The 21,129-nt window shown below is 39.1% G+C and overlaps 1 protein-coding gene across 7 annotated transcripts in view; it reads left to right on the top strand.

Annotated features, from left to right (window-relative positions):
• Positions 1-21,129, top strand: part of DENND1A (DENN domain containing 1A) — a 363,162-nt gene that overhangs the window by 100,124 nt on the left and 241,909 nt on the right. For all 7 annotated transcript variants that reach the window (XM_044992540.1, XM_044992536.1, XM_044992539.1 and 4 more), the window contains 2 exons: positions 6,804-6,853; positions 18,575-18,694. In XM_044992540.1, the coding sequence (XP_044848475.1) occupies positions 6,804-6,853; positions 18,575-18,694 (170 nt within the window). The remainder of the gene's footprint in view (positions 1-6,803; positions 6,854-18,574; positions 18,695-21,129) is intronic.

The raw sequence follows: 21,129 nt of genomic DNA, 5'->3' as shown, positions 1-21,129 counted from the left end.
TGCAGATTTTTCTGCAGAAGTGACAGGTGTAATCTTGGAGGAGACATAGTTGTTGGCTGTACTGTTGTGCCCTTTCTTTCCTCCTTTGTCGCTTCTCTGTCTCATGAGCACATCCGTTCTCCTCAAAGTGAGCTGTGGCTTGGTGTATGGTGTGGCGCCACTCTGTTCTGTTCCGCGCCAAGTCCTCCCAGTTTGTTGGGTTGATGCCTTCCTTTTTAAGGTGTTCTTTCAGTATGTCTTTAAAGTGCTTCCGTTGCCCTCCGCGAGCCCTTCTTCCCTGACTTAATGGAGAGAAGAGTATTTGCTTCGGGAGGCAAGTGTCAGGCATACGTACACAGTGACCAGCCCAGCAGAGTTGGTGTTTCATGACCTGCATTTCTATATTGTTGATGTTGGCTGCAGAGGGAACGCTGATGTTAGTGTGTCAGTCTTCCCAGCTGATCCTGAGAATCCTCCTGAGGCAGCGCTGTTGGAACCGCTCCATCCACTTGAGATGTCATCTGCAAGTTACACAGGTCTCACGCCCTTAGGGAAGGGTGGGGATGACAACTACCTTGTAACTACCGGCCCCCACCTCCTGGTAAAGTTAGGGATCATGTTCTCATCCTCCTTGATCACGTTCTCCCTCAGCTTCCATGACACTTTGCATTCCTCCTTCTCCTCCTGTCATTCCAACTGTTTTATAGTGTCTCCTCTTTGCTTCTTCTGTGTCCTTGAACCCCTCATGTTTTCCCTCTACACTTTATTGCTTGGGGGAAATTAATCTGTTTTGACAGCTTCAGCTACCATGTCTGCCTGAATGACTTGCAAAGTATCTTTGTGCTCCCAACCTCTTTCTCCTCTGTTCAGTTTTGCACCTCTGACAACCGTGCCAAAATGTGATCCTGGTTTAAGATCAATGTGGTAAAACCGAATTTCATACCTTCCACTTCCCTATCTTTTTTTTATCACTGGCTCAACTATCCTCCCCATATAACAGGTCATATTTGTCTAGTCTTACTCATTCTCCTTCAACATCTAAATCCACCCCTTCCCCTCAATTTTTCTTTTTTATATAATCTCAAATGTCCATACTTTTTTCTATATCCCACTGCTAAACCCTTGCCCACACTTTGGGTAATATCTCTTTTTAATTTTTGTGTCTTGTTTCTCCCTGGTCCCTCATTTGGCTCCCATTCAGTCCATCTGATTATAGGTAACTTAACCATCTTCCTCCATGTCACTTTCCTTTTCTGACTCAACTCCCTTGCTCCATGAGTTTCAAGCTTCTTGGCTTCACTTTCATGACCTTTCACCATTTCCCTTCTTGCTATGCCTCTGTTCTCATTTTTTTCTAGTTTTCTGATTATTTAATCAAACCACTGCCTAACTTAACTTTGTATCCATCTCCTGTTCATCCCTGTGCCTTTTTCTGTGGCATATCCTATGCCTGGAACAGTCTCCTCTGTTCTTGCACCAAAATTATCACCCAAGTTCATCCTTGAAGCCCCTTTTTCTGCAAAGCCTGCCTATGTCAAGCCACAGATAGCTGTGATGGAAGTGGGGCTTGAGGAGGGCAGTGTGGAAATGAAGAAAACACAATACCGCTTGAAGGATTATATAACCCCAGTCATTGTTTTGTGAATAAGCACATACAAATGGCCATACTGGGTCAGATCAATGGTCCATCTAGCCTAGTGTCTTGTCTTATGAGAGTAGCCAGTGCCAGATGTTCAGAAGGAATCTTAAATGATAAACTCCATGGGGTATGTACCTGGTTTTCCTGTATGTATTGTACAGAGATTATGAAAAATGCTGTTTAATAAATACTAAATAACTTGGAAGAAAGAAAAATCTGAACTATTAAAGCATTTGAATTAGCTATGTCAGGGATAAGCATTTTAACATGAAGTCTTGTGTATGGTTCGTTGTGCTTTGGAATAACAGGGTTAACTCATCAGTGAGGCAGGAACTAAGAGAGATTTGCATGGTGTATGGAGTTCCAATGGTCTGTTGTATTAAAACTTATCTCTCAAAAGTTTTTAAATTCAGATAAATATAACTAGAAACTGTTGTGAGATGTTTACATGTGCATGATACCACAATACAAATTTATTGGGTGGACATAATGGTTTTGTTAAAGCCATTATGATCCATTAGTTAAATCTACCTTAAATTTTTTTTTTTTTAGACAGTGATTTCACTATGGTTTGTCTGAACACACTCTGCCCTTTTCACTATTATTTGGTGTTATTTTATGTCTCCACCCTCTCGTTATGTATAAGCCCACGTAAAAGTTGAATCAAAATCTTTCCTGACACAATCTAAGAAATACAGAGTTAATGTTGAAATCCCTGTTTAGATCACTACAGCTTGTGCAGCACACATGGTACCAGTATGTAGCGTCACACACAGCTCAGAGACCCATTCAATGAGTAAGCACAGGGTAGCAATTTAAAAACAATGTTTCAACATTAACTTGGAAATTCCTTTCACCTGGTTGTTTTGTTCATTACAGTGGTGTCCTTTTAAGTGTTGACCTGTGAATATTTTTTCTCAACAGTATTAACACCACTTGAGAACTTGCCTGAAATCTTCTAAAGCATTAATCCTGTTGTAAAGACATAGTGACTGTCAGTAAAGCACAGTTTTCTCACTGCAGATTAGTTTGATAGTTTTTAGCTATAAAATACAATTTTGTTTAGATTTCATTTGAACGGAGGAAATAAAGGAGTTAGGTCTGTTTGTAAAGCTTTAGCAATGACTCTGGGGAAAGATGTTACAGAAATGCAAGGTAGTTATACTACCTGTGATTATCTTTGCAGGATTCTCTTCTAACCTCTTCTCTGCGCATATGCACATGACCTGTATGAAATGTTCAGTCTCATTATTAATTATTCCAATTAACTTAATTGAATTCAGCCTTCAAAGTTTCCCTTCCAGATAGGACTGTGATGGATAAAATTATAAATTTAGAACCTCACCTGGCTTTGTCATCTAATGGTTGAGAAGTTGAATGCTGGAAGGGAGGCTGGAGTGCTCTATACTAGTCTGGGAAGTGTCAGTGTTCCTTCCACCAGAGAGCTGCCTGCCTTCTTTCCTGGCCAAGAAGCAAGGAATGATAAAAGTGAGCATACAAATAAGGGTTTAAAAAATGTCTGAGTCAACGTACAGTATGCAGTAAGCATATACTAAATTCACAGGTGATCAAACAAGTATTTTTGTCAGCAAATTCCAACTTATTACACGTAAGACGCTTCATCTTACTGCATTGAATAGTGTAAAATACAAGCATAGACTCTGTATATTGAACAAATACATGTTTAAATGTCTAATAACCCCTACTTCCCATACACCTTTAAGTATTACTTGGGTTGGGGATAGGTTCAGAGACTATCTCCTTCATAAATTGCCCTGTAGTACAAAAGGGCTGAATGCTGTATCCTTGTCTCATTTATTTTGAAACTTTGCTTCTGAAACCAAACTTAATCAATGAGCTCTGTGTTGTCTCCGATAAGTTGTGTGTAGGCTATATTGATTGGGGAGGATTTTAGAAAAACCGTATGGGGTTTAAAATGTCAGCAGTGTTTTGATTATGAAAAGAGTTGGAACCTGGGGACATGGAACCAGGTGGTGTATGTCCTAAAGCCAGTGGTGACACAGCTAGGCTGAATCCCCCATGGGACACGGTTCATGCCCTGCACTTTAACTGTGGTGACTGGCTGCTATAGATGCACTTTTTCCTCATTAAAATGTTAAAAATCAAACTGCATATAAAAAGAATTGTGAAAATATATACTTGGGAATTGATCCAGAAAACTGGCACCTGATGCCCTTGAGACCTTGGTTTCAGCTATTGAGTCATTTACATTTTATCCAGTCTGTATTTTTTTAGATCTTGGGTGGTGGTGATGTTTAAGCAGTTTTTCTATTAGAACATAGACGTGAGGAAGTAGAGTAAGAAAACAAGGCTATTGATACCACCTCTATTGCCTTGCATGTCACCTTAAAAGAAATTATAAAGCAAAGTAAGTATTAGAAAAAAGGTTAGTTTTGTCTTAATACTCTTTTTACAGTAGCCTAATGGGATCTTAAAGAGATTTTGGTCCTCCTATGGTTCTACCACAAATAGTCATACACCCAAAACAACTCTTATGGGAATTTATTTTCACATGAGCATTGCTGACTTTTAAACAGAGCAATGTACAAAATACGCACTAATAAATGTACAGTAATTAATATGTAACTCAGAGCAAAATTTTGAGAACTCTTTTAATGTTCTTACTCTTTGCACATGGATAACCATTGTTTTAGGAATGCAAAATTATTTTAGATAATAACTTTACTAATTATGAAGATGTGTTTTTTAAAGAGTTTATCTGTGTATTTTTAAATTTAAACCTGTTAGTGGGCAGTCCTTACCCCCAAACTGTAAACTAAGGGAAATGCATATGTTATGTAATGTGCAACAGGATGTATCCTTTATACCCAGTAAACCAACTTGAGATCTGCGGCTTCAAAATACTATCAGAATTAGATGATGATTATTTATTTATTTATTTATTTATTATTCTAAAGCCACACAGCAATGATGATGACATATGCCAATGCAGATTGGGCACATTTTCTAACAAGCGAGATTTCAATTTTAATTCTGTGCTTTGAAGATATGCAATATCAAGAAGGAAGCACAAATTAGGTTCTGAATGGTTTGTGTTGCATTGCCCCTGTAGTAACACAATGCTGATAGTATGGTAAAGTGTATGTTACAAATGTGTTATTTTATTATGTGGATATTTGTACTTGCAAGTATAACAAATCTTATTTCAGCATGGTAATAGAAAGCAATATATTCTACCATATTAGGATAACTATGATGAGCTGTTTAAAAAGGCTGGCCTATTATCTTTTAACACTGCTGTATATTAAAATTCCCTCTAGCAACCTTGCAGTGTTCTTGCACTTAAAAATAGTAGTTTTGCAAATGCAGTCATTATGCCAAGCAGAATTTTTAAATTAATTAATAAGGCCAATAAATATACAGGCAGCCTAGTCCCCTGCCATTGTAGTTTTGAACCCATCACACTCCATTTCAGTTTGCTATACTTCATGCAATGGATATGGGCTTTGTATAAGATTTAGGGCAGTTGTGCAAAATTTAGATTTGGAAGTCATGAGGCTTTTTATGCATAAGCAAGGTAGCAAATGGAGAGTCAGATTCTGCTATCAGATCTGCACAGGTGGGTCCCTTGAAGACAATAGGGCTCTGCACAAGGACAGAACCATTTACATGGATCAGATTGCAAAGTCAGGACAGTATTTTATAAATAAAGCCTTATATTATTTATACCAACAACAGGTTACATTTTATGCGTAATATTTTTCAAAACTTAGGGCCAACCATGAACCTGTGGTTTCTCTGTAGGTGTCTTGTTGAGATTGCAAGGGGGAGAGGGGAGAGCTGAATGCTTAGCATTGAATTTTTCAACAAATCCTTCCTTAAAAAAAAGTTAAATATTTTTACCAAACATATGCCAAGAAGGGAAATTTCCCTTATCAGTCCCTATATGAATTCTTCTTAGTTTATAATTTACTACATTTTTAGTTATCAAGAAACCTGAAGAAGGGTACAATATGAAAAATTGAGCTTGAAACTATAGTAAAGAATGGGATATATTCAATTGAATTATGTAGGAGGAACATGTTTTTACAGGGGAAGTCAATATGCTTTCTGCTTCATTGAATCGGTTATTAGATTGATGTGGTTTATTTGTTCAATGAGGGAATTGGTTTTAAAAATAAATGAAGCGAGAAGCATCACTTCAGTTGGCACTGATAATTTATTATTATTGGTCACAAAGTTCTTCATTTGTAAATCGATCCTTTATTTATCAAATTAGCTATTATTTGCCTTAGGCAGTCTTGTTTCAATTTGAAGCAACAAGAAAAATCTTCTAGTTTTGAGATTCCAATATGAAGGGAAAGAGAAGAGGCAATGAAATGGCACGTGGAAAATGTTAGTAAACATTTTTGGTGGGTTTTGTGATAAGGAATTATAGCTTTGAAAGGATACAAATATATATTTTAAGTGGGATTTCTTTGCCTATGAGTTGCTGGAAAACTTGTAACACACCTTTCTACCTTTACCAATTTCATGACAACGCTTTTGTTTAGTGAATGAGATTTTTAATAATTAAACATTACATGAAAACTTCACGCAGTGCTGAAGCTTTGTTTTCTTTATTAAAGTATAATGTATAAATAAGCAATTCTGATAAAATCCATTCACACTTCAGGCTTTCTTACTAATAGATGCAATTTTTCTTTAACATTTCCTATTAGACCAACGGGCTTTATCTTTTTTTCCCCCCCTATTGACGTTGGGAAGCATTTTCTAATCCCACAGACCCCTGTTCCTAGGTAACAAGCAAAAGCTGTGCCAGCAGAAGCGGTCCTGCCAGGCCAAACCCATGTGGTTTGGTGTTATTCACTATGATCCATATGGTCAGGCTAGAGATGGTCCCCAGAGAGGTGTTAACACTCAACAACCCAACCTCCTTCTTCCCTTGGAGCTTTGCTGGATGGCTCCTGCTGCTTACCCATGTGTGAATCTTGATTAATTTTTCATTTTTAATGAAGTTTGATCATGTTTATTATTTCACATGATTGACTGCCTGGTACTCCTTCCGTGTAATTGATAATACGAATATTTCTTCATCTGTCTTCTATTTCTTCAGGGCAAAATTGTGAGATTATATGCTGTGGTTAATGTTAGATTTATTGGTCCCATTAGATGTATAAATTATCTCTTTTTCTCTCCACAGGAAGTTCTACAGACTTTGACCAAGTTTTGTTTCCCCTTCTATGTGGACAGGTAGTGTTAGATTTTCAAACTTTACAAGAAAAAATCTTGTCAATAAAACTGCTGCAGAAAATAAAAACCATACCATTCTTAATGTTCTGTCTTTTTGACTGATTTAAAGCACTCAAATGCAAATTATAGTTGCAATATCCCCTTTTCCTGTGGATTTTATGGGCACTGTCAAAAAAGTTTAAAAGCTAGAACTGTGCATTGGCAGCAGTCAAAATGCATGGTGTTCTATTTTAAACAAGATTTGGATGCTAAAATTAATTGTTGCTAATTGAATATATTCTAAGAATGGTTAATGTTAAGAATCCCTTAAGAATTTAGGGGAAAGTTGGCAGTTGTCTTGTGGATATTTAACATAGTTTGTGACTTGTTTAGGGAACTTAAATGAGGACTAGATTACTTGGCAAGTTAATATTTTCTATTGGAAATATTTAATTATTGGATTATAAAAATAACATACAAATTGCTTTTTGTTTACTTTTTGAAAATAAAATTATTTTAACCAATTTCATGGAGATTGTAAATATTCATATTCTGAAATGATATTCTATTGTTCAGGTCGCTTAACAGCGTCAAAAGATCGGTTGACAGCATTAGTTTTACAAAAACGAATATTCTGAACTTTTTTGACTGAAGCTCAAATTAATGCTAATTACAATGACTAGACCATTATAAGAACACGTTTTGCTCATTTTAGTTGAATTTGCATGATATCTACAGTAGGAATGAGTTTTTCTGCATAAATTGTATTTATTTGCAATTCATAACTCCTTTATTTTTCCTCCGAGCAATTGTTCACCTATCATTTTTATCCCACAGGCCAGCCTGAATATGTAAGATAACTCAGTGTCTTCTTTTTAAAAGGAAAATAAAAAAAAGTGTTGCTGTGGGATGGGGGTAAATACAGAACATAGATAGTTGTATTGCATCCTTAGAAAAACTCACTTTTATTTAGAGAAATGAGGTGGGTGAGGTAATATCTTTTGTTGGACCAACTTCTGTTGGTGAGAGGGACAAGTGTTTTAGCCACACAGAGCTCTTCTTCAGGTCTAGGAAAGGTAATTCTGTGTGTAAAATGGTGTGGCTCGAAAGCTTGTGTCTCTCACCAACAGAAGTTGGTCCAATAAAAGATATTACCTCACCCACCTTGTCTCTCTAATATCCTGGGACTGACATGGCTACAGCACTGCATACACTTTTATTTAGACATTCTTAACAATTGCTAATTAGTAACTTAACCCACATGTACATGCACAGACTTAGTGGGTACAGAATCTTTTAGACTCTAGGTCATTGTCTTGAATATGGGCCAGTTCAATAGGGACTAAAAGTTATTATCATTGGAAAGCTCTTCATTGGCCTTTGGGAAATTAGTTGCTCTCAGTCCAGTTCCTAGAAGACAGGTGTCCACATAATAAAACCACACACAAGTTTGTCCTCCTTATTGGTAATCTCAGCTGAATGGGCTATGCAGACTGAGCTGTCCTTTCAACCCTAGAGGTGGTCCCTCCAGGTCAGGGTTGAGAGACATTGGCGAGGCACTGCTAGGGGGAAGCTTGCATTGCTGCTGCCTGTGCGGTACCTGACCTGGATGAATAGAAGATTCCAGTCTCCTGGACTGTCAAAATGAGTCTTTTCACCAACACTTACAGACTTTAACATTTTTTTTCCACTTAAAAGAACAATCTCTTAAACACCACAAACATTTCTGCTATTTTACATTTACTCTGTTGACTGATCTTGCTTCCCTCTTTGTAAAAGTGTCATGATATGTTTTTGTTTTCCTGTGTTTCATATTCATTGTACATGTAGAAGGGCAGCTTCATTTTTAATAGAAACATTTGTGCCTACTTTGCATAGGCATATTTAGGTTTGGTATAACTTGATTATATTTATAATTTTGACTGTAATATCAATGTTTATTTTTAAGAATTTATTTAATTTTTTATCAATTTTTCAGTTGAGCAAAATTATGGATTTTAATCACTTCATTTGTATTTAAATTTTCACAATTGCTCAATAATGGGGGAGTCAGACAATTATTTAATGACAGTAGATGTTGAGATTGAAATAATTAAAGATTTATAACTGTTAAGATACAAGTTGTCAACATCATGTGTCAAAATATTAGAAAGTAAATATCCTTAAATCAAACTCTAATAAGTTCTCAAGCAGCATTTTTCTTACTTTGCTTATCTCTACATTTTGATTATTATTGATGAAAATACATTTTCATTGGTTTGTCTGAGTACGGTGAAATTGATGTTTATTGACATGTACAAATAAAAATCTAATCCATCCAACCCTAGGCATATTGTCCCTAGTTTTCTCGCTTTGCCAATTATGTAAAATTTTGGGGAAAAAATGTAAAAATGTATATATTTTGTGCAAATGGCAAGAACAGAAACTGTGATTGGCTGAAATGTGATTCAGCTGTTTTCTCACTGTTTAGCCCCACTCTGAGTGCACTCTTATCTTTCCTAAGATCATAGACATTGGAGATCAGAAAAACCTTTTTAAGTAGACATCGATTTTCTGAGACCAGTGAAAGAGTGTTCTCCTGCAACATATTAAATATTTTCTCCAATTTTAAATGACACAGGCAATGGGTTTCCAGTACTCCACACTGTATTTAGGAATGTTCATATAATGAGGATGTGACAAGTCATAGACATAAATTTAAGTGGGCATGTACTACTAGATCTCTTCCCTTTCCCCAACCCAAAAATGTATCAAGTAGGACTGAACTTGTGGTATCTACAAGTGGTATCTACTTATAATAATAACTTTACTTTTAAGAATCAATCACATGTGGAATCTGCACCTCTAATCACTTTAGCAGCCAATTACAAATGAGAGAGAGAGAGAACACACATTAAATCAGTGACACTCAAATATATTAAATATAGGTTTATAATTACCAAAGAAAAATGAAAAGATACTATTGATTCACAGTTGCAAGTTGCTTTCCTGGACTTTGCTGCAATCAAGAATAGTATCAGATAAATATGTAGCGTTCTCTCTGAAAGGCTATACCTGGAATTTGCAGGGAGATAGGTTTAATTTTATAGGTCTTGTCTGTTTCCAACTGCTGCAATCCAACAGCTGATCTCTTTTATATTCATTTACATTACACTATATTTGAAATAAAGTGAAATTAGTGAACAACTGGCCACATAATTAAATGAGTTCTGAAATTATTGCTGCAATCCCCCCCACCCCCAATATGCTCAGTAAATATCGTATATAATTGATCATAAACCGGTACGTTTATAAGCTGACCCACCCCCCAAGATGGATAAGTAAAAATGGAAATTTTTTATAACCCATTCATAAGCCGACCCTTTAATTCAGGGGTCAGCAAACTTTGACTCCCGGGCCATCAGGATAAGCCACTGGTGGGCCGAGATGGTTTGTTTACCTCGAGTGTCCGCAGGCACGGAGGTAAACCTAAGTAAACAAAGTGTCCCGGTGCACCAGCTGCTTACCCTGACAGGCCGGGACAGCAACTGGTGGAGAAATTTTTTGGGGGGGAGAAACTGGGAGTCAGGGGAGTAACCCCTGTGACCACCCCTCACGTGACCCCACCCCTAGCCCAGGACCCCTGCACTCTCCCCATCCCATCCCTTCCCACCTTATCTGGGGAGTGCCAGGGGAGGATGTATCTGGCTGGAGCTGCTCCGGCAGGCTGGGCAGTGCGGCTGCAGCCTGCTCCAGCGGTCCAGAGTGGGCGGCGCGGCCGCAGCCTGCTCTGCTGGGCTGGGCGGCGCGGCCGCAGCTGCTTCAGAGGCTGGGGGGAGAGCAGCATGCCCGGAAGCGGAGAGACTCTGGCCCCGCCTCTTCCCTTTTGGCTCTGCTGGCTGTGCTGCCTCTCTTTGCTCCCTCTCTGCTGACCCCCTTCTCTGGTGCTTCCCTTTTTTACTAAAAAAATATTCGGCTTCTGAACGAGCATATACAGTACTTTGAGTTCTGGCATCTTAAGTCAAGAAAATATTTCTCCTAAAAGCGTTTTCCTCCTCAATTCAACATTAGAGGGATTTTAACCTCCTGTATATGCCTGAAGAAATGTATATTTGATTAGCTCTCCAGTTATCAGCATTCTTATTCCTGAGGGCAATTTAGGAGCTTTGGTTTTGGTACAATAAAAGTTGCTTTTCTGAACAAAGCAATGGAGAAAAACATTAATCCTGTTTCATTATAGGCCTTTTAAATAGTTTCCAGTTGCTAGATTCCCATTTTCTTAGTTCATCTATCTGTAACAATGGAGATGTTTAGTGTCAGAATTTTCCAGTAACTAGGCATTATAGTGTTCTCTATAGGATGTTAGTGATCTTGTGGTTCAAGACTCTCCCAGAGCACCAGAAAGATAGTATGATTTTATATGGGTAGGAACAGATGCTGACATAAGATATCAGAGATACTTCGTTATTGAATTTTGCTCCAGTCCCTCAGACAGAGACAAACACCTACAAGATCTTTATCAAGCATTCTTAAAACTACATACCCACCTGGGGAAGTGAGGAAACAGATGGACAGAGCGAGACGGGTACCCAGAAATCACCTACTATAGGACAGGCCCAACAAGGAAAATAACAGAACACCACTGGCCATCACATATAGCCCCCAGCTAAAACGTCTCCAGCGCATTATCAACGATCTACAACCTATCCTGGAAAACAATCCCTCACTCTCACAGACCTTGGGAGGCAGGCCAGTCCTTGCTTACAGACAACCCCTCAACCTGGAGCAAATACTCACCAGCAACTACACACCACACCACAGAAACACCAACCCAGGAACCAATCCCTGTAGCAAACCTCGTTGCCTACTCTGTCCTCATATCTACTCTAGCGACACCATCAGAGGACCCAACCACATCAGCCATGCCATCAAGGGCTCATTCACCTGCACGTCTACTAATGTTATATATACCATCATGTGCCAGCAGTGCCCCTCTGCCATGTACATTGGCCAAACTGGACAGTCCCTACGTAAAAGAATAAATGGACACTAATCGGACATGAAGAATGGTAACATACAAAAGCCAATAGGTGAAAACTTCCAATCTCCCTGGACATTCTATAACAGATTTATAACTCCCTTCTTTTCATGTGTCATTATATTATGCCTGCATCTGTAATTTTTGTTATTGGAGGAAGTAAACCTTTCAGTCACCACTTCACAGGCCCAAAGTAACAGTATTACAATTTGCTGTTAAAATTCTTTCTATGGTAAAGGACACCTTATCTGTGGGAATGTCATGCCCATGAGTAAATCTTGTCATTTAAATTTATAGACTGCAAGTATTACGCATTAAGCTCTGACTTGTGGAGGTCACATTAAAAATGAATGAGACACTTGCATGTTCCAGCAGATTTATCCTCTAGATTTGTACTACTACACCTGTTTAGAGAATGTGTCTCGACAGCAGGAACATTTCAGATGTCCTGTTCTTCCAACTATGTGTTTATTATTGGTATTAGCTCTTCCACAAATAGAAGCCAATGAGTTGCTAATGGCAACATCTGTCTCTCTCCAAAGTCCTTTTGATTTAGGCATAGCAATTTCAGACAACTGGGTATCAAAAACTAAAGGAGTGTTCAAACTTCTTACAGAGCACATCTTCAGGATGATGACAAATAATTTATTGAGACTTTAAAGCTAATCACAAGCCTTTGAAGTGTATATCATGAACATCTAATTGTAAAACTGCCTTATTTTGTGTGCTGAAGGTTTTAGTACACGTTGAGGCATCTAAATTTGCATCATTGCCACTAACACACTTAAAAATGGAGCATCCATTTTCTACTGAGTAATTTGAAGCATCTTCAAAACTTTGTGAAGTGCCTCTGGAAAGGAAGAAAATAGTGCAGCGTAGTTATACTGCAAGCATGAATCTGTAGGAATATGAATAACTTTGGAACCACCAAACTCAACATTAATAGCCTTTTTTTCATACATACAATAAGAGTGAGGCAAACTTTATTGGTTATAGGCCATGAAGTCTCAAGAGCTTTCTGCTGGAAATGTTCATTTTGAGTTGCACTGACTTTGAGATGTACAATCTAATTTGATAATGTCTAAATTACACTCATAGCATAGATAATATTCAATATTATCCACACTGTAGCTGAGAACACATCTGAAGTCAAGGAAACGTAATGATCCTAATGGACAAATTCAATAACGCTGTATCTTGCAGCAAGTAGGAAGAGGAGCTGATTCAATCTTGCCAGGTTAGGAAAACTTCAGTGCACAGAAGAAGAATATTCTGGCAGGCAGATTGAATTGCTTGTCAAACGGACCTCAGAAGTGAGCATTAAACCAGGATGACAGAGACAGGATATATCTCAAATGAGGGAGAAACCACTAAAATGTGTTTTTTTCCCCCAGAGGTCATAATGGTGTTTTTAAAAGGAAAATGGCCAAAAGGCACCATGCCGTTATCTGTCCCTTGGGGTTAAATTAGTTCCCTGTAAATGCTAGGGTAAAATATCTAAATTACTTCCTTGTAAATGCTTGGCTGAAATGTAAAAGTGGGAAAATGCATAATACTAATACCTCTTCTATGCCCAAGCAGATGGCTATTCTCCAACTGCTGGAGATAGTCATGCCCAGTCCAGTTAAACTTGGATCAGTCTAAACCGGCTCTCTAGAATCAGGGATACATCTGTCCATGGTTACTTTAAAAATCTTTTTAGAATTTACACCTAAGCAGGTGGGGAGGGGAGATTGTGGTGCTTTGTCTCAGGAGCTATTAAACAGGCCTTTTTCCATATAACATCATTTGGTACAGAAGCTGATTTAAATGATAAGTTACAGGGTACGTCTACACTACGGGATTATTCCGATTTTACATAAACCAGTTTAGTAAAACAGATTGTATAAAATCGAGTGCACGCGGTCACACTAAGCACATTAATTCGGTGGTGTGCGTCCACGGTCCGAGGCTAGCATCGATTTCTGGAGCGTTGCACTGTGGGTAGCTATTCCGTAGCTATCCCATAGTTCCCGCAGTCTCCCCCGCCCCTTGGAATTCTGGGTTGAGATCCCAGTGCCTGATGGGGCAAAAATCATTGTCGCGGATGGTTCTGGGTAAATGTCGTCAGTCACTCCTTCCTCTGGGAAAGCAACGTCAGACAATCATTTTGCGCCCTTTTCCCCTGGATTGCCCTGGCAGACGACATAGCATGGCAACCATGGAGCCTGTTTTGCCTTTTGTCACTGTCACCGTATGTGTACTAGATGCCGCTGACAGAGGCGATTGAGCAGCGCTACACAGCAGCATTCATTTGCTTTTGCATGATAGCAGAGATGGTTATCAGCCGTTCTGTACCATCTGCTTCCATTGTAAATTGGCAATGAGATGACGGTTACCAGTCCTTCTGTGCTGTACTCTCTGCTGCTATCATGGGTGCCCCTGGCTGAGATCGGCCGGGGGCGCAAAAGACAAAAATGGGAATGACTTCCCGAGTCAATCCCTCCTTTATGGTATCTAAAAATAGAATCAGTCCTGCCTAGAGTGTGGGGCAAGTGTACTAGAGAACCAGTGTATCAGAGAACCAGAAAGCACAGCCGCTCCGTGTCAGATCCCGCAGAAATGATGAGCTGCATGCCATTCACAGGAGGTGCCCCTGCAACAACCCTACCTGTTGCTTCCCTCCTCCCCCAGCCTTCCTGGGCTACCGTTGCAGTATCCCCCCATTTGTGTGATGAAGTAATAAAGAATGCAGGAATAAGAAACAGTGACTTGTTAGTGAGATAAAATGAGGGGAAGGCAGCCTCCAGCTGCTATGATAGTCCAGACAGGACATTAAGCAGTGTGGGGGAGAGGAGCCCAGCATCCCGCTGCTATGATAGTCCAGGCAGAACAGAATCTTTTCTTTACACATGAAGGGTGGGGGCTGATGGAGCTCAGCCCCCTGTTGCTATGATGAAGACGGTTTGTACCATCTACTGGGAAGTAGTAGTACTCTGTACCATCTACTGGGAAGTAGTAGCACTCATGGGCTGATGATGAGGACGGATACCAGTCCTTCTGTACTGTACCATCTGCCACAAGGCTGATGATGACGATGAATATCAGTCATATTGTACCATCAGCCACCAAGGAGGGGGGGCGAGGATGCTGCAGTTCACTGCCGCAGCATCACTCTACCAGCAGCATTCAGTACACATAGGGTGACATTTAAAAGAGTCAAGAGACGATTTTTTTCCCTTTTCCTTTTTTTGGGGGGGGGAATTGACGAGCTATGCCCTGAACCACCCCGGACAATGTGTTTGACCCTACAGGCATTGGGAGCTCAGCCAAGAATGCAAATGCTTTTCGGAGACTGCAGGAACTGTGGGATAGCTTGAGTCCTCAGTCCCCCCTCCCTCCCTTCATGAGCGTCCATTTGATTCTTTGGCTTTCCGTTACGCTTGTCACGCAGCAGTGTGCTGAGTCCCTGCTGTGGCCTCTGTCTGGAGATTTTTTTTAAAATGCTTTGGAATTTCGTCTTCTGTAACGGAGCTCTGATAGAACAGATTTGTCTGCCCATACAGCGATCACATCCGTATGGTCCATGCTGGAGCTCTTTTTGGATTTGGACTGCATCACCACCCGTGCTGATCGGAGCTCCACGCTGGGCAAACAGGAAATGATATTCAAAAGTTTGCAGGTCTTTTCCTGTCTACCTAGCCACTGCATCCTAGTTCAGATTGCTGTCCAGAACAGTCACAGTGGTGCACTGTGGGATACCGCCCGGAGGCCAATACCGTCGATTTGCGGCCACACTAACCCTAATCCGATATGGTAATACCAATATTAGCGCTACTCCTCTCGTTGGGGAGGAGTACAGAAACCAGTTTAAAGAGCCCTTTATATCGATATAATGGGCCTCTTAGTGGGACGGGTGCAGCGTTAAATCGGTTTAACGCTACTGAAATCGGTTTAAATGCGTAGTGTAGACCAGGCTACAGACTACAGTTGGTACTTCTGCAGTTTCATATTTGAGTTCGTTCAGAACTCTTGGGGGAATACCATCTGGTCCTGGTGACTTATTACTGTTTAGTTTATCAATTTGTTCCAAAACGTCCTTTAATGACACCTCAATCTGGAACAGTTCCTCAGATTTGTCACCTAAAAAGAATGGCTTAGGTTTGGGAAGCTCCCTCACATCCTCAGCAGTCTTATCAGAGAGCCTGTAATCTAAAAAGAGATAATGAGGGAGGTAAAATGTTAAGTAACCATTGGCACATGGCTTGTGAATTCCAAAGTGATAGTTTAAACATACACATTTAAAAAAAGACACATGATCCCATGTTCCAAAATGGTTTCTTTGCACACTACTGAAATACAAATAACATGACCATTCACCAAGCATTATCGAAATCAAAGTTTGATTAAAAAGATAATGCCCAATGATGCTTAATCATATTACCTATGCTTTCTCTGCTGATTTGTCTTTTAATAAACAAGCTTCTTCCTTCCATAGATGAGGACTGCTTCCTCTTTTTCCATAATTTTAACTGAGTTTAGATTCTATTTCTCACATACCCTTGGCTCTCAAACTTCTTAAAATTAAGCATATAATCCTCTTTTAAAACATAGTATTAAATCACTGTAGTAACGTTATACCCAAACCTTACAGATAAAACATAACACCAATAAGAATGGAGCTTGTGGTAGTCCCCGGTAGTTCTTTGAGGTTTATAGGAACATTCTCTTGGACGTTAGAGTGGAGGGGTAGGTTAGTGATACTTACAGTACTTAATTCTCAGGCTGTTAAATTGCTTTTGAATTTGAGTCTTTGTTCACCTTCAAATTTGGAGAAGTAGAGGATGTGTCTGTCTTGGTGCTTCATATTATCATCCCTTCAGCATTTTTTCCTTCCTCCTTTTGACTCCACTGAGAGGTTTTTCCCTTTTAAATTGGATAGTAGAATTTATTGTCCTATATGCTAAGCCTCTTTCTTTATTGAAAGTCCATCTCATTTTTGGTTTTCATTGGGCGTTGTGTGAATGTACAAGATCACATACACACTCATTGATGGCATTGTAGATAGCGCTATAGATTTCAGAATAGACTTTTAAAGTAGGATATTTCTGTCTGTAACTATATCTGTTGAGTGAGCCTGAATTTAACAGTAATTTCCTTGTATTCCCCTTTGATCATCAAGATGGAGTTAATATACTTCATAGCTTCATGTGCAAATGCTATTCAGTTGTCAGTGTTTATAGTAGGCTTTAAGCTGGAGCATAATTTGAACAGTAAATATTTTATAGTTAATTGTAGTTGTATTAAAATCTAATTCATACAAACACTAGTTCTCAAATGAATCCCTAATCTGAATTCAATAAAGCCTCCAATAAACAAACATATTGGTCCTGGTTTCAACACTGTATTACTCCAGTTTTATTTTAAGCAATGGAGTTACACCAATGCAAAACTGGGATGATATGATGGTGAATCAGCCCTGCTGTCTGCTAATTTTAGGGGTTTTTATATCCCCTACTAGCATGGTATCTATGCATTTCTGTATTAGGTGAGATTTAGACAGAAATATGATAATGTTTAAAGAAATCAAATATCTCCCTAAATGAAATGTTTTATGCATTTCACTTTGGAAATATGCCTTTTTTTAAAAAAAGGTCCTATGTTATATGCAATATAGAGAGAGCTGTTATTTTTTACAAATGTGTTTTAGACCTCAAACTGCTAGTAGTAATATCCTTCATGATTTATAGTGTTAAAAATAATACTTCTGCATCCTACTTCTATCTTTTTGGTGCATTGCTTTTTTCTATGTTCTAATACAATGAAAAGCTTTATTTTCCAAGTGTGAGTGGATATTCCTATAGTGGTGCTTTCCACTCTGGCATGGCAGGGAGCCATCATCTTTAAACAATGTTGTTGCATTGTTTGCACTCTTTTAGAAGAGGCAAATAAGCACCTTACAGTAGAGTGGAATTGGATTATAATCTTGAAAATCAGATACAAACTATATTATCACTATAGGGGTTTAAAAGTCACTGTAGTGGTACACTAGCATCAGTTCAGCATCTGCTTAGCCACAGTACCAGCTGTGGAGGTATATTTAAAGATTTTCACATTTTGAGGCAGACAATCAAAATAAGATACTGACTTGTTACAGAAGTTTTATTTACCTTTATCTTACCGTGCTGCTGTTAGTTTCCCACTTTAGCCAATACTGCCTTGTAGTGGAAATTGCATAGTTGCATAGACAAATTGGGGGAATCATCTGTGAGGCCTTCATCAGCCATACATTTTAGAGGGATAGTGCTATGCTCATTCCCAGCCTATTTGGAAAACTGACTAATTTTGTATTTCTCTATTAGTATACTATATAAAGCTGTAATGTGACCAAATACTATTTGCATTTAAAGTAAAACAATCCCCTGGGTGAAGAAAGATATAGAAATGTTTTGCACTGAGAGTGGATGTGGGTTTCGTTGGCACTATGTATTGTATTGAATCTAATCAATGGCCATGTCAGTGTTTGTTTTAAAGACATAGGAAATTCTTCCACTGCTGTTCCATCTCCAAAAAAACCCAAGAGATGGGTTCAAACTTGCATTTGTAAAGAGAGTGAATGCTCAAAGTTAATTTCCAAAGAAGCTCTGCAGAGAGAGGAAATGAGGTTCAATGACTTAGTCTGATTAGATACTTCTAACATTGAATAAGCTGAAATTAATTTTTCCTTTTGTTCTCTTTATTTCTAGCCTTACAGTCAGCCAAGTTGGCCAGAACTTTACATTTGTGCTCACAGACATTGACAGCAAACAGAGATTTGGATTCTGTCGCTTATCTTCTGGGGCCAAAAGTTGCTTCTGTATCTTAAGGTAAGTCTGGCTGTGGTCTGGCTATTGGTTAGCTCTGAGAAACAATGTTGGCCTTTGCTTTGTTATATTGCAATTATATTTTCCAGCTGTTCAGAATTATTCTCCTATCTGGTCCTCAAAAAGTCACTGCACTTCTGGAGAAATGGTGCAAAATATTCTTGCACTTTGGGTTCCTCTGATGATAATTAGATTTATTTGTAGTCAATTTACTTAAGTTAACAATGTGGAAAAAAATCAACATCTCTATGCAGTAATTTGACACAGCATAGCATGATGGCAACCATTATCTTTAGCTGTCACAATTCATCCTGTTAAGACATTTCATGGACATTTGTATATGCAAGTTTTATGAATAAAGCATCTGTTGGTAACAGAGAATATCTTGCTGATGCTGTACCTATCCTGTAATTATGACCTCACTCCCTTCTGTTGATGGACGTGTGAATGCAATCTAACTTGATTATAAATACTGCTACTGGGAGACAGAAACAATGTGCTTCACATAGAGAAGAGAGACAATGAGCGAGAGGGCTGGAGCTGTATCAAAACAGTTCCTTATGACTCCAGGCCAGTAAGCTCTGGGGCAACCTTTACTTAGTTTTCTATTTCCTTTTGCTACCCCCCAAAAAAAGTGACAAAAATCAGATTTCAGATCTGTTGTTTGCCAGGCTCCTGCTGAGAACCTCCTGTTGGGGAAATAAAGCTATGCACACTGTCCCTGTCAGCCTCTGTTACCTAGGTGTAGCAGTGGCCTGCCTCCTGTCTCTTTCTGTTAGGAGAGAGAGCCTCATGGAGCAGCAGAGCAAGCCAGGAGAAGTGCCTCTCGATAAAGTCCAGGTAAAGACTTGTACTGATCTAACCCTAAGAAACAAAAAGCCAAATGCCCTAGTTGCCAATTGTCAGTCCAGGAAAAAGCAGGGGTGTTCTCCATCACCTCCATTCATTCCTGTTTCACAGGGACTCTTTGTGGTGGCATGTTGCTAACAGAACCCATTGCAAGAACAGAAACTATTATCGCTGACCCAAGTTCCCTAGCCTTGTATGCTGACAATAGTACAGTGGGACCCACTGCATATTCATTGCTATTTAAAAAAAAAAAAAAAAAAGCAAACTATGCTTACAAGGGAGACTTTCAGGGAGAAATGTACAAAGAACAAGGGGAAAGCAGCAGATACAGGGTTAAATTCTGCCTTTGGTTGCATGTAATCCCATTGTAGTATATGTGGTTGCATGAGTGCCTGGGAGCAGAATTTGAGCTGACTGTATATAGCTTAGAAATCTTCTATTTATGTTTAGTATAGAAGGAACTTGAAAGGTCAGAAGATAGGAAAATACCACAAAATGTGTGTTTTCTCACCTCTCTTTTCACTACGCCAACTGTGGTTAATCAGACAGACCTTTCCTAAGGAGTCTGAGATGGCTGGAGAAGAAAGTCACTGCTTGGTTTCTGCAAGTGAGACACTGGACAGGAGGGAGAGTAACCGTATTACTTCCTATTGCATATCTGGCCAAGTGACTTGAAGACTTCATTCCCTCGTAGTTCAAAGCTCTACTTGAGCAACTGGAGGGCAATACTAATCCAATTATGTGGAGTACATATTGGAGGCAGGGAAGTATTTGCTGAGGCATTTTCTGGAGCGTTTATCCTAAAGAATTGAGGCACTGATATGCTTTCTCATGGTAACTCCCTGGTCACTCCCTGGTACCCTTGATATTTAATGAAAAATGAAAGGGAGAAAACAGGCAAAAATGTCTGGATGAGCGTGAAATCTCTTCTCTCTCTCCTGGAGAAGGGTTTTTTGTTGCCTGCCCCCTAAGTTAATGCATGGAGAAGAGGCAGAAGGGGAAGAAGAGATAATAGCTTGGTGCCTCATGCTTCCACTCACAAAAAAGATCTGAAGAGTTAGAGCAGGGGATGAATTGGGCCCATAGGCCTCATTTCTGTTGTTCCATCATGCTGAGGATTTTAAACATATTTTTATTTAGCATAAACTGGTAAGAAAAATTCAAGATAGGGATTAACTAGAACAACTGAGCATGAGAACTGAACATTGAGAACTTTACATCAGGTCTATCATGGAAGTAATACACTGAAGTGGTTTTGTAAGCAAGTCACAATTTCTGTGCAAATTGTCTGCTTCCTTGTTTTCTATGGGGATGCAGAGAGGATTGGTAATTCTAAATTAGAGTAAATTGATGATAAAGAAATAGGAAAATGGTTGCTTGATGTCCATCCCTTATCAGAGCTTTTTTCAATGGGGGATGTCCTCTCCGGATTTGTTCTGGGATTTGTTTCCAGATTTGTCCTGGGATTTGTTAATGGGGTTTGTTTGGGTACTCTTGTGCCCTCACCCCTGTTTTGGGAATGTCTGCCTTTCTTGTTTTTCTATGCTATGGATGTCTCAACAAGGAGAGGAAGAGACTGGAAAGTATCA

This window comes from Mauremys mutica, chromosome 18, assembly GCF_020497125.1.
Source record: "Mauremys mutica isolate MM-2020 ecotype Southern chromosome 18, ASM2049712v1, whole genome shotgun sequence".
Lineage (NCBI taxonomy): Eukaryota > Metazoa > Chordata > Testudines > Geoemydidae > Mauremys > Mauremys mutica.
This window is presented reverse-complemented; position numbering and strand designations above follow the sequence as displayed.